Below are 14,477 nucleotides of genomic sequence, written 5' to 3'. Positions count from 1 at the left end.
GTTCAGACAAGTGCCCCTAATTATCTCCCAGGATTCACAACATATTGAAATACTCTTGGAGCATTAAAGAATCAACCAGAGAACATGTAATGCAATATAAAAGCCCTCTTTCAAGGGCTATGAACATCTATAGTGTCATTTACTAATCTCTTGGTGATGACCCTGAAATTAAGGCAAGACTGTGTAGTGCATCTGAACAGCAGCTTGGAAGTTCAGATATGTGACCTTTGTAAAGCCACAACCCATCAGTTATAGCCCTCGTCCATTTATAGATAATCAAAGCTTCCAATGTGTGTTAAATATATTATCCATAATCCCTGAAGCCGAAGGTTAACAACTGCACTTCAGTAAATGTGACTAGACCTTGGTGACTACTGAATAGTTTGTTCATTATTTCATGGTGACTATCATGCTGTTTATTTTCTAAAGGAGTGGATTTAAATAAATAGGCAGTTGTTGGAAAAGCAAAGCTGGAAGAGTTGGAAATACACAAAACTTCAGCAATAGGGAGGGGAAAACACCCCCACAGACTTGGACAACTACCAGAAGCATTTAGATTCAAAGAAAACCTAACTTTCTTAAGATGCTTATTTTCAAAAAGCACCATCATTTGTCTGGAACAACATGCAGCAGACACCCATATTCTTGGAGATAACCAAAAGAAATCATTATATCCAGCCTAGTTAGTTATGTTAGGAAAGACCCTTACACTAGGCAAGATGCCTTTTTAAAAGCTTTTTCTTCCATATGCTTTGTTCCAACTGTAAAAATTGACCTTTGGTTTTAACAAGCCATACACACCACTTGCCCCAGACGTGGGAGGCAAAGACCTGCAGAGCCAGTCAAGGCACAGCAGGAGTGGCAACCACAGAAGTCCACCCCAGGACAACAAAAGGCCTAGATAGTATTGAACGTTTTATGTTCGGGTGAAAATGTTCACTATTGAATAGGTGAATAGTGCTACTGAATAGCACTGACTTACAAGTAAAAGAAAAGGTAAAATAGACCTGCTCTTCACACTGTCTTCACCTGTTCCCTCAGAACTCCCCTCCTGCTGAGGTGGGTACCAGTGAACATCCCTCTCTTCCTTTTGACTAGTTTTCCCAATATATATGGGAAAACTTGAACAAATTCCAAATAATCCTGAGACAATTCACTTTCTTTTCCTAAAATGCCATTCAATCAGTTTTTCTGAGGATGTACTTTCCATCAGCAACTTGTTACCAACAACAGCTTATTTCTGTGGTTAAGATCTGAATTTCCTGTTGCTTTAAAAAATGCAAATTACAAGAATTGAAAGTGCACTGTAGTCGTCAGGGGTTCAGCCAAGTATCTAGTTGTTGACATTTAAAACATCAGGGCTGTCAAAATGCAAGAGGATAGTCTAGTGCTTATATAAACTCAATTTCCTTGTTTCCATTAAAAAGTTACTAATTAAAGGGTAGTCTCAGCCAGGTTCAAGCTCTTCACACATAGCCAGCTTCCTACTCTATTGAGAAAATTTTTTGTGGCATATTTATATTCTACTCAGGCAAAAAATAATATATCTATAATTCATCTTAGAGCCTGCACAGGAGTAGTGGAAGCCTCTTCACAAGACATCTTCCTGCAGAATGAATGTACACAGTAAACCACTGAAGCTTTAATGGTTTACAGCTTGCTAGAATATGCCAGCCAAATGAAAGCAGAGTTCTTGCGCAAAAAAGACCCATTCATATCACTAATTACTCTGTCATGTATTTTAAAGTTTCTAAGTCTTGATGACTATTCCTGCATGTTATTCCCTACATAGCAGCTTCCAGTGCCTAAAGGTGACTGAGAAGAAACCTGGAGAGGGGCTTTGGACAAGGGCCTCTAGGGACAGGACAAGGGCAATGGCTTTAACCTGCCAGAGGGACACAGGGTGCCCAGAGAAGCTGTGGCTGCCCCATCCATGGCAGTGTTCAAGGCCAGGCTGGACACAGGGGCTTGGAGCAACCTGCTCTAGTGGAAGGTGTCCCTGCCCATGGCAGGGGTTGGAACTAGATCATAGAATCACAGAATGGTATCATAGATCATCATATCATATCATCATAGATGAGCTTTAAGGTTCCTTCCAACCCAAACCACTCTATTTGGATTCTATTTATTAAGGAAAAAGTCAAGTTCTGCAGCAAGTCCACAGACTGACACTAAGAGGACAGAACATGTACTAAGCAGGATCAGTGCCCAATTTATCAGGGTATGTCTTAAGTTCTTACACTCTTCATTACCTGGGGACACAGGGCTTCAAGCTGGCTGGCTGACATGCGAACCAATTTCACCCCTTCTTCGTTGTTCGAGATGGAACAGGCCAAGTTGGCAACCTGTGTTAGAGGTGGGAGAAAACAAAACACAACTGTTAGAACTGGGGTTTATTTCCCTCCGCAGGAAACTTTCTACCCATCCCCAACAGCGATCAGTAACCCATCATGAAATACAAAGCATCCACATTCATTCAGTTCTAACCAATTTGGAAAGTGCTAATGACATCTGTTCCTTCTCTAACCATGAAATCATAACTCGTCAGATCATAAAATCATAGTCATTCAAACAGGACAAAGAGATCCTTGTTACCATAGGTTCTGTTAAGTTCTCTTCAATAAAATGTACAAGAGCATCACTGCAGCACCTCAAGTGACAGTTAAACAGCCCATTCCCACTCCAGTGAGACAGCAGCAACCACACAATTAAAAAACCCAGTCCAGCTCCCATGCATCTGAGGATTATGTATTCCAACATCTGTAGGCACAGGGATGCTCCCTTCTCCTTGAAATGCTTCTATATCCTACTGTGTGTCATCCCCAAAGCACTCAGAGGCTCACCGACCAGTTTGCCTATGCGAGTGTGGTGGTATTGCAAAACTCAAGCTGTTTTGCTGGTGTTCCACAGAGCAAACCTCTGCAGCAGGATACGGGTATTTGAATGCTTGAGGTACTTCTTATCTAGCAGAGACTGTTGTATCAGGCAGGGGTTCCTCCAGAAATCCACTTATGCTGTGATTCATCAAATAAAACCATTTCCTGGTACAGGCGATCATGAAGATCCATCCATAAGTCTCCAGAATATGAACAGCAACTTGTGGTGCTAAAAACTTTACTCCAAAACCTTGACCTGCTGCACAGCAGCATCCTTAACTAGGTCATCTTGAACAGAGATGGCCTTTCGCAAACACCTGCCTTAAGAGCACAGAGGAAGGGGACAGCACAGAAATTTTTGGTAATTGAAGATACCTCAATTGAATTCCTCCTATCAGAGCTACTCTCAGGGGAAGGAAGTCTGAAGTAAGTTACATTTCCTAGTTGACAGGTGAATGACAAGCATGTTATTCTGAGCCATTTGAACACAGAAAGCTGTAAAAATAGCACAAAGTGAACTGAGATGAACACTGAGTACTGTCCTTTCAGAGACAGAGCAACCTGCAACCCCCCTCAGTAAATGTGCTGTAGAAGCATCATCACAAGCCAGCACACTCTTGGTTAACACCAGTGAACCAGATTTCTCCATATATACTCTCCTCTGTAAGCTGGGAAAATTCCATTCTCCCGTTAATTAAACTACCCTCTGCATTCATATCCAAGTCATTTTGAAGTAGTATCTGCAGATACATCACATGCTTTTCCCCCTCCCCAAGCCATTCCCTCGTAACGATGTTCCCACACAGAATACATTACTGTCCCACAAACCGTCAACCACATGCCAATATACTTGAACAGCAGTTTTCATCAATTCCATTATTAGTCTGGGAACCAAAAAACAAACTCCCATTGCAGAGCACACAGCCTCTTCCTGCCTCTGGTTCCAAACCCAGTTAGAAAGGATGAAACCAGTGGTCTGTCAAGAAGAGAGGTATGCCTCCAGCACTGAAAAACCCAAGTAAACAGATGCAACAGCATATATTTGGATGCAAGCAAACTGAAGTTGAAAGAAAGACTATACAGCATCAACAACACAGAAATCTCTGCCAGCTTTCTGGAATATTAGAGTCCTACTCCTCAACTTTCTTTTCCACCAGACTTTGTGGACAAGACCTACATACTAAGAGGTGGAGTTGCAGCAAGTCCTGAGTGTATGGCTGGGCTGTGCAGCTCACACTCCCTTATAGCCAAGGCTCTTTTCTCCCTCCTCTCTGTCAGCACGTCTGCTGCCGTCTCTAGCTCAGTTCCTCTCTGCAGCACAGCACCAAGCAGCTGTGCTCTCTGGAATACCCCAGCAGAAAGGGATCTTACTTTGCACACGGGGCTTTTTTTCCCCTGTAGATTTACCATGTCTTAAATCCCTAGTTCACAGCAAGCTGTAGTATATTATACTTTTGTTTAAAGGCTCAAAAAAATCAAAAGACAGTAAGATACCATGATTTAAAAGTCAAATAAAGATTCTGCTGTTGTTTTAAGCACAGGTCATATTTTTGGGAAACACCCATTTGCCAATATTTTTTATGGTCCATATTTCCACGTCGTTTCTGCCCCCACAGCAGCAGTTATAATCTCTAGGAGTGAGAAGAACACAAAGCTCTATTGAGTAGAGGCCGAATAATAGCGACATTGAAGCACCACAAAATCAGCCTCTCCGATATCTGGAGATGTTGTGCTCTCTCTCAAGCCAAGTGTGATGAATCAAGTGCAGAGAAACCCCGCTCTGTCTGAATACAGAGAGGCAAAGAAGTTTATAATGGAGTGTCCCCACCACGGCACAATGAAATTTTGCTTTTTTGCACAGTCATTTTTGAACCGTCATTTTTCTTCTCAATACCCCTCTGACGGCAATTCTCCTTTAGAAACAGCCCGACTGGGACTGCCAACCCTCATGAAAGAAGCGTGTGTGCTTCCCTGACTGAGGGTCTTTGGCAGTTTAAGACAACCCAACTGTTGGCTGCTACATCCCATCCTACTGCTGCATCTCCAAAGCTCAACACTTCATTTCAGCATGCTCGTCCAAAAGAAAGCTATTCACTTTGGGGGATTAGTTTCCCTGCCAGATTAGCACACAAACTTCCCGGCAAACTATGTGCTGAACAACAGAGCAAAGCAGGGCTCTGGGAGCAGCAGAGATGACTTCAGAGTGCTGCAGACACGGCTGTAAATTCACCACAACGCAACGTTTACTGCACCCGAGGGAAGGCTCTGCCGAACTACTGGAAAACACTCACAAACCTCTTCAGATGAGAAATTTAAGAAGGGATATGTCAACTAATTAATCAAGCTGTAAATGACATTACAATGAGGTATTCCAAATTGCCATTAATTATCAGGTGCCCTACAGCATGGATTCTAAAACTGCATGTACCAACTGAGGTAGATGGTTGTATGAGTAAGAAATTCACTATTAAACATATCTGAAAGAACCCATCATCATTAACTTCTGGGTGATAGCTGACAGCTTCAAGCTCCCTGTCTGTAAGAGAGGATAGGGTACTGCTGGCCATTAATTTGACAGGTACACATAATACGTAGGATTTTGCAGCTAAGATGAAGATGAACTACAGCCATATTTATTATAAAGCATGCAGAGCACTTGGAAATCACACATTTCTAAAACCTCCAAATAAAATAGAGCACCTCAAGTGAACAAAAATTCCCCTTAAATTGAATGCAACTGAAATAGTTTCTCCAGGTCTCCAACAACTGACATAGTAAGTGGTCAGACTTGATTGAGAAAGAATACCACTTGTGCTTGACAGCAAAATAGCAATTGAATTCCCGCTGCATTTGTTCATTCTTACCATTCAATACCATCAAGCCCCTTTACATAAGCACTACTGGCACAGGCATTAAAGGAGACAAAAAGTCACAAATAACGTAATCAGCCATAACAAGCCATCTCTTGAAAAAGTTGAAAATACACTGGGAATGAAGACAGACCAGAGGAACTACACTGATGTGGCTCAGATAGTTCTTGCAGCAATTTAAAAGCATTTCTTTCTGCAGTATCAAGGCTCTCTTAGTTCTTGGAGTATACAACCATGTCCCAGACATGGCTTCATGTATCCCAAATGACAGGATGAACCCAAAGCAGCTGCCAATGTTCAGATGAATAAACTTAAATTCATCCCCAGTGCCAAAAGCACCGAGTGTCAGTGAGAAGTGCACAGCCACAACCTGTTCTACAAACTAACCTAACAAACCAGCACCAAGGAAAACTCCAAAGGTGGACAAACTCACCTGGAAAGTGGGCTTTTGAAACTCAAATCTGATTGATATTAACTAAGACATCAGAGTAATTCAAGATGACGTGATGTCAGTGGCTCCAGTAACAGCATGATCCACATGGAGCACTCCAGAGGGTTGTGCAGAGGGGTGTTCCCAAACCAGGGATACTCAAGGGAAGCCAAGAAAGCTGGTGGGAGCCTCAAGCTCACACGATAGCTGCTGGCAGTCAGGAGCAATGGTGGCCAAGCACCCCCACATATAAAAGAAGCCCCTGGGGAGCACCATGACCAGGGCAGGCAAACAGGGCCTGGTATGGCAGCCCACACAGAAGGGTCAGAGGGGCCCTCATGTAACAGGCAAGAGGATCTGCAAGTGGAACTGAACAATCACAAGGATGATGGTTCATCCAGCTGGGAGTTGCACTGAGGTTACGCTGGCCCATGACCTATGTCAAAACTGCTTCCAGTTTGAGAGACAGGTCATTGTCGTAAGAAAACCCCTTCTGAGGGGAGCAGAAGGCCCAGTGTGTAGATAAGACCCACTTCTTAGGGAAGCCTGGTTAAAGATGTGAAGAGAAACCTTCCCACCCTGGTACAGCCCTCAGATTATTATCTAGTATTGGTTTTTCAGATAGGCAGTGATGATGTTCCAACAAGTGCTGAAGTTGATGTTTCAACTTCAACAAGAAGTCTGAGGGCAATCAAGAGCAGGCTGTTCCCATGTGCTGAAAGACGAGACAGCAAGGAAGACCTGCCTGGCTGAACAGAGGGCTTTGGCTGGAACTCAGGGTTAAAAAGGAGAGTCTATGGCCTTTGGAAGAAGAGACAGGCAACTCAGGAAGACTGCAAAGACAGAGTTTCAAGTTGGCCTCCAGATGCACCAGAGGAGGTTTAAACTGGCTATTAGGAAAATGTCTCCACCAAAAGGGTTGTCAAGCATTGGAACTGACTGCCCAGAGAAGTGATGGAGTCATGGAGTCTCCATCCCTGGACGGATTTAAAAGATGAGTAGATGTGGTGCTTAAGGACATGGTTTAGTGGTGGCCTTAGAAGTGCTGGGTTTACGGCTGGACTTAAAAAATCTTGTACAACCTAAATGACTCTAATGTAATACCTCCTCCAAAGGCATAGAAACTAGTTCCTTCTAGAGGTAGGCACCATACCTCAGTGCAAAGGGTCAGTCAGGAATATATTATTAGCAGGAAGCGCTAATTCCAATATAAAAATATATTGCACCATCTGTCACAGAGCAAGTCCATCTCAAATTCTAGTTATTCTGATTCTTCAGAAATTACTGATTTTAAATCAGGAAGAAACTTGACATTTCTAAAGCATTTTCTTTCCTCCCTCAGTGACAATTTGTTAGGCCATGTTTGTGGTTGGCATCTCTTGTAGACAACTGCCTTCTCTGACAATAGACAGTTTTCACCTTTTTCACCTGAAACACATTTTTGATTTCTCTTTAAACTTTAAATTCATCCAGTGAATGCCTAAGGAGCCATGTCCTCCAGCAACTGAAAGCCTGCAGTAGCCTAACAACAGGGATTCAGGGTCATCACTAAGCTTCTTGAATGACACTGTTGCAAATAATTGAGAAATGCTGCTACAGCTCTGTACTTGTTAAACTTTCTCTTTGCACTGACACCCTAGCTTAGGTAGAGGGGTTACTTTACATGGAACTGTTGTTAAAGGATTGACAAATTGCTTTTTCAGTAAGAGGGAAAAATGTAAGAATTAAAAAAAGGAACTGTAATTTCTAACACATTAAATCTTCCTTTTCAAGGATTTCAAAGGCTGACATTGGAAGTTTGTATTAAAGTCTTTGCTTCATGCACCTAGATTCACTTCGGAGAAGCAGCACCAAGTTTTTCCTCCTTGTTCACAGGTCATGTTCTTAGGATGTCTTCAGGAAGTCAAGTACACAAACGCCTCCTAAATGGCTCCTGGATGCAATCACCCAGCACTGAATGGTGCGACCCAGCAAAGGCTCTCTAATGTGTTTATTGTTGCATAATTTAAAGCTGGCAGAGCTGCCTCTGTCACAGCATTGTTATAAATAAGGATTATATATCACTATGTAGGAGACAAACATACACTAATTGAGTTCTAAGAGCCTGACTACTCTCATTTCAAACTGCAGTTGTAAAAATAGCACTGAAGGAAGAGTTTTCAGACTCTTATGACTGAAAAACTTCTTGGTTTAACATTAACCTGTATCCTCTCAGAACTGATGCTCACAAACCCCTCTACAAAGAGAACAAAACCTTACCCCATTTATACATAGCTGCTTTGGGAATTTCAAACACAGCTTTTCAAAGGTGTTCCTGGCATTTTGATTTCTGATTAAACTTCACAACTTCAGCTCCTTGTTCTATTTTTTGCTTTTCGTTTTATAATTTCTCTGGGAATGCCAATTCCCACTTTGAAGCAGCTTTAAATCGCCCATTTAAAATAAATAAATAAACAAGCAAAATGGACAGGCAGCCATTCAACATGTTCCTCTTGAGGACCTGCTAAAGAAAAGTGGATCTGATATTCTCACAGAATTCAAATACAGCACATCTGTTTTCTTCCTTCCCCATATTAAGATGAGAGTCCAGATTCACTTAATGATGGCCAAAGCCCATGAAATTAATTCATCTGCAGAAACAACTGCTCTGGCAAAACTAAGCAGCAACTGAGGGCTCTCCAAAGAGATATGTCAATTATGCGATTTCCATCCATCTTTAAAGCAAGGCTTTTATTATTCAATAAGCCCATACATTTATTAATTCACCTATACACTACACTCAGTATTCAAGACAAATGTGAGCATCTTAACATCCAGTTCTAAAAGGTAGTGCATGAAGGAAAAGTCTGCATTTTGGCAATAATCCTACAAAGTCACTAGTTTTGCAGAGGCAAAGCTAATTATGAATTACACAAAACAGATTTGCTGCTTTAATGCAAAACTGCATCAAAGGGATGGCAGGAAGACTGGTTCAAGTCCATAGGGACTCCGGAGCAAGTTACTGGGAGTCGTGCTGTCAACTATTCTGTGATTTTATGTGACTTAAGTAGTTGCAAGTGGTTACAGTTCCACAAAAGGCACCTTGAAAGAGTTAACAGAATCCCAATGTATTAACTTAAAATAGTAAGAGTCTTTAATAAAACAAGCCCCACACAGAAAAACTCCAAAGTACTGAGGGGAATGATGGACGAAAATTGAGATAACTGCCATTTCCTGAGCTCTGCAGCCTCACACACAAGATGAGAGCAATTTTAATTTCAAGTCTGGTTATAAACACATGGAGGGGAAATTTCAGCTAGATGGACCAAAACTGGCGAGCAAAATGTTCTCATTTTTAAGTCAAAAGTTTTAGACAATGTGAAATGGGGGCTTCAGGGGGTTTTATTAGAATAGGCTGGGAACTGATTGAAAGAGGAAGGGGATCAGAGACAGGATATTGTGTACTTCCTGCTTCCTCTAATATTGAGGCAATTACTCAGTATTTTGAAGGGTAACCACCTTTCTTTTGGGATCAAATCTCAAAACTTGCACCTTTGAAGTTGTACCTGTGTGTGTGAAACTCTAGTGAGGGGCTACAGCTTTGCATTTGTCTCTCAGCCTAAACAAACTGTCTCCAGCTACCTAGTGCCAGTCAACATACAGCTGTCCAACACTGGCAAGTTCCTTCCATACGTGGAGTAATTGTCTTTCTCCAACCCCTACGTGTTGTCCAGGTTTCATAAAGAAGGTTCATAAACTATTTTCATACAGTTGGGCAAAGCCAGAGTTTGTGCATTGTGACAAATCAAACTGGCCTCCATTTACTATGCAGCAAGCGCAGAAGGAAAAGCACTTCTCTCTGTTTCCAACAGGAGAGTTTTTCAATCAAAGAGGGGGAAGAGATGTTTGAAGGGAACTAATACATCTATAGCATAAAACACACCTACGGTAGTAAAAGTGCTAGCAGCACAGGAATACCTTTATTTCCAGACTGGTAGATTATCCTTTCTATAGGCCTGACAGACAGCAGAGCTGGTAAAGGAATTCCAGTGTGCTACGTGGGCACCGTGCCCCTCATAGATGCAGCTGTAGCAGCAGATGTAACTATTGGCACAGGAACTATTCCTTCCTCAGACAAACAAGCTAAAGCCATAAAATGTTGTTATAAGCACAGAACACATTAGTTACACCAGTCGATCTGAGCTACCATGACAGAAATCACACTGCTGGTATGTAATGTAGATCTTAAAGATCTTAAAGCTAAACCTTTAAAAGTGAATCCTCATCTTAGATGCTTCTTAGCAACAGAAACATTTTTCTTTCAGATAAAGTGTTCCTAGTAGTGATATTTGGGCAGTGCCTAAAGAATCATCTTATGCAAAATAGCCTTTATGTTTATCAAAGTGGAAATAAAGACAGGCTGAGAAAGCTGGGCTGGGTCAGCTGGAGAAGAGAAGGCTCCTGAAGGGGACACCTTAGAGCAGCTCCAGTGCCTAAAGGGGCTCCAGGAGACCTGGAGAGGGGCTTTGGACAAGGGCCTGGAGGGACAGGACAAGGGGAATGGTTTGAACCTGCCAGAGGGGAGAATGAGATGAGCTCTGACGCAGAAGCTCTTCCCTGTGAGGGTGCTGAGGCGCTGGCACAGGGTGCCCAGAGAAGCTGTGGCTGCCCCATCCCTGGCAGTGTTCAAGGCCAGGCTGGACACAGGGGCTTGGAGCAACCCGCTCTAGTGGAAGGTGTCCCTGCCCGTGGCAGGGGTTGGAACTGGAGGAGCTTTAAGTCCCTTCAACACAAACCAGTCTGATTGTATGAAATTATAATTCTTTCCCATCTGATTTTGCTTATCACTCAGAGCTGGCTGCATTATGATCTTAATAAAGACTTCCAACTTGATGCCTATTATTAGCTGTTTCAACCAGGTTTTGGTGATTCAGACAACTGTTCATGGCAAGTTTAACAGCAATTATAAGTACATCATGCTCTTCAAGAAGGCAGCAAAATATTAGAGGAATGAGCTCTACACAGACTTCAGGCAACTCCTCGATGACACTACATGACTAATATTCCAATATTGCTAATGACTAATATGATGAAAATCCAGACATATATTGAGGCTTTTAGTTATATACCAAGAATTAAAACATTTATGCCACATCTATAAAAGCTGTACCCAAAAAGCTACTTAAAAACACTGTCTGAATTCAGACTCAAATATCTGGTCAATAAAATGGGGCAGGACTCTGTTGCTTTTTACCTCCGTCTGAAAACATCATGTCAACACCACCTATGCTCAACTGTGCTTAGACTTCATAGAAACACAGACTGGTTTGTGTTGGAAGAGACCTTAAAGCTCATCCAGTCCCAACCCCTGCCACGGGCAGGGACACCTTCCACGAGAGCAAGTTGCTGCAAAGCCCCTGTGTCCAACCTGGCCTTGAACACTGCCAGGGATGGGGCAGCCACAGCTCTTCTATCCTCTTTTACAGATTTCCCCCTCCCCAGATACTTCTATCTGTTTCCAAAGGAAAAATGAACACAGTAAATACAGGGCTGTGTGTAGGGGGGTAGAAGGACATTAACATAGCTTTCCAACCCTAACCTTACTCATCTCCAGCTTCCACACCTTTCGCATCTCCCTTGGCTCAAGTGTTTAAAAGACCAAGCCCCACACTCGAAAAAATTGTCCAACATAATGACTGCCCCTATGGAAGAGGTATGGTAGAAATGCCTCTCCTCCATGTAGCAGCTGCTAACAGGGATGATCTTCTGAACACCCTAGTTGCTATCCAGGTATGTGAGTGTTGAAACTCAGCTTCAATCACTTCATCTCTCTTACCAGTTTCACTGTCAGATTACTGATTATCTTGCTTCTCCCATGTCTACTTACAATGATAACTGGATTGGCCTCAAAAAATAACCTTGCAAGAACAAAAGTTATCCTATTAAAAGGTTGCCTTTACATTTGGAATGGTTTTGGCTGGAAGGGAACTTAGAGATTACCTAGTTCCTTATGTATGATGTATTACTTTTGGACATCCAGTTTTGCTGGAAAATGGAAGAACTTTTTTTCTGCAGAGGCTTTCCAACTTCACTGATTATGAATGTAAGGGAAGCATGTTCTACAAGTGGAATTTAATTTATTTATGAATTAGTTGACTAATTAAATGAACTTACAAGTAAAGTACATCGGTTCTTGAAGACTGTCAGACTTCAGAGGTCACATTAGAGCTATACCGGCCATTTACTGAGCATGTTTGTTTTAAATTGCTGCCAAGGTTATCTATAGACAAATTACAGAAAACGTGCTTGCTGTTTGAAAGACATGTTTTGCTGTCCAGTTTGAAAGGGGAAATAAGTCTTGAGTTGGACTAACTCTGCTTCTCCAGACCACAGCACAAGGGCATTCCCCTTGCAATATACAATTACATAAACAGAAAAGTCAATTTCTCCACTTGGGGGTGTTGGTCAATGAGAAGCTCCCCATGACCCAGCTTCAGTGTGCACTTGAGCCCAGAACCCCACCATGTGCTGGGCTGCACCCCCAGAGCATAAGCAGCAGGTCAGGGAGGGGATCCTGCCCCTCTGCTGCGCTCTGGGGAGACCCCCCCTGCAGCCCTGATCCAGCTCTGGGGCAACAGCATAAGAGGGACGTGGAGCTGCTGGAGCGAGGCCAGAGGAGGCCACAGAGCTGCTGCGAGGGCTGGAGCAGCTCTGCTCTGGAGCCAGGCTGAGAGAGCTGGGCTGGGTCAGCTGGAGAAGAGAAGGCTCCTGAAGGGGACACCTTAGAGCAGCTCCAGTGCCCAAAAGGGCTACAGGAAACCTGGAGAGAGGCTTTGGACAAGGGCCTGTAGGGACAGGACAAGGGGAATGGCTTTAACCTGACAGAGGGGAGATTGAGATGAGTTCTGAGGTAGAAGCTCTTCCCTGTGAGGGTGCTGAGGTGCTGGCACAGGGTGCCCAGAGAAGCTGTGGCTGCCCCATCCCTGTCCGTGTTCAAGGCCACATTGGACACAGGGGCTTGGAGCAACCTGCTCTAGTGGAAGGTGTCCCTGCCCGTGGCAGGGGTTGGAACTGGATGAGCTTTAAGGTCCCTTCCAACACAAACCAGGCTGGGATTTTATGATTCTATGCAGTAAAAGACAAACTTGAGTTTGCAGATTTTTCCTCTATACATCAGTTTACTGAACAGGAAAACCAGGTGCTCAGGCACCGCTTTGTGACTGATAATACCCTCACCTGGAAAATTACAAGTTTTGAGAGATTAACAAACCCACATTTCAGAAAAACATTCCCAGTCAATATGTGATCTGGGTGTCAAGAGCTATGTGTGCCTGTACTTCTTCCCCCAAGGTACATCACCCCTGCCTTTCAGCACTGATACACATCCATGCTGGCACGTGTGAAGAAAGAATACTTATAGAATGAGCCAAGCGAGTCCACTCCCACCTCTGAAGATGTTAGTTTTATAAACTTTGTATATAAGTGTATAAAACCTTCAGAAATCAGGCGGGCAATAGACACCAAGTATAATCCTGTGAGACCAGATTTATTTCTGGATCTGCTGTATATTTCCATTCCATGCTTTGTTCTTAACGAATGTCTAAGATGCACAAACACAAGTGCATCCGTTTATCACAAAGGTAACTAGCTGTGCCCAGCTAAGTTCTCTCATTAAGAGAGGACAGGCAAGCCTCAGGTTTTTAAAACCCTCTCTGTGCCTCATGTCCAAAAGCCAGCTTTTATTTTAAACCCAAGCTTTGTTTTACCCACTTCAGATTTTTTTAAAAGGCTCTCACATGTGAAAACCTGCTAAGGCTCTCTGAAGAATACACAGGGTGCAAGTATGGGCAAGACAGGAGGAACTGCAGTAAAATCACTGTGAGCATGCAAGGCTTTGGGCTTTTGGGCAGTGGTATTTTTAGACTGAGGTCTGAAGAATTACTCTAGGACATCAGGCTAGACAGGCAGGGCAACAGAAGGGGAAAATGTCAGCGCGAGAGGCTACAGATAGCTTATGGAGCTGCAAGTGCCCAAATGTGATTCTTTCCGAGCAAATAAATTTGCAGTCTGCATCTGTTCATGGGTTTTCACTGAAAATGAGAAAATCATCTCTCCATACGCAAGACTCAGCCCAGTGCATTAAAAAAGGCACAGAGCAGTCTTTTCAGAGAAATTAAAGCAATTGGGGGGAAAAAAAAAGAAGGATGCTTATGAAGCATCACTGAGAGGTTTTGCCTCCCTGGTCTGAGCAAAGTTTCTATGAGAAAGAGACTTTAAAATGACATTTGAGAGAAACATTTAAACCAGGGCTACTGGGCTCCA

General features: G+C 43.0%; 1 protein-coding gene across 1 annotated transcript in view; it reads right to left on the bottom strand.

Moving 5' to 3' along the window:
• LOC104402062 (catenin alpha-1) overlaps nucleotides 1–14,477 on the bottom strand; it is a 52,288-nt gene that overhangs the window by 31,963 nt on the left and 5,848 nt on the right. The window contains exon 4 of the mRNA XM_010009832.1: nucleotides 2,253–2,345. Coding sequence (XP_010008134.1) covers nucleotides 2,253–2,345 — 93 coding nt within the window. The remainder of the gene's footprint in view (nucleotides 1–2,252; nucleotides 2,346–14,477) is intronic.

The sequence above is a fragment of the Nestor notabilis genome, unplaced genomic scaffold (assembly GCF_000696875.1).
Source record: "Nestor notabilis isolate BGI_N333 unplaced genomic scaffold, ASM69687v1 scaffold5502, whole genome shotgun sequence".
In the NCBI taxonomy this organism is placed as follows: domain Eukaryota; kingdom Metazoa; phylum Chordata; class Aves; order Psittaciformes; family Psittacidae; genus Nestor; species Nestor notabilis.
Note: the sequence above shows the minus strand (reverse complement) of the source record. Positions and strands in the feature narration are given on the sequence as shown.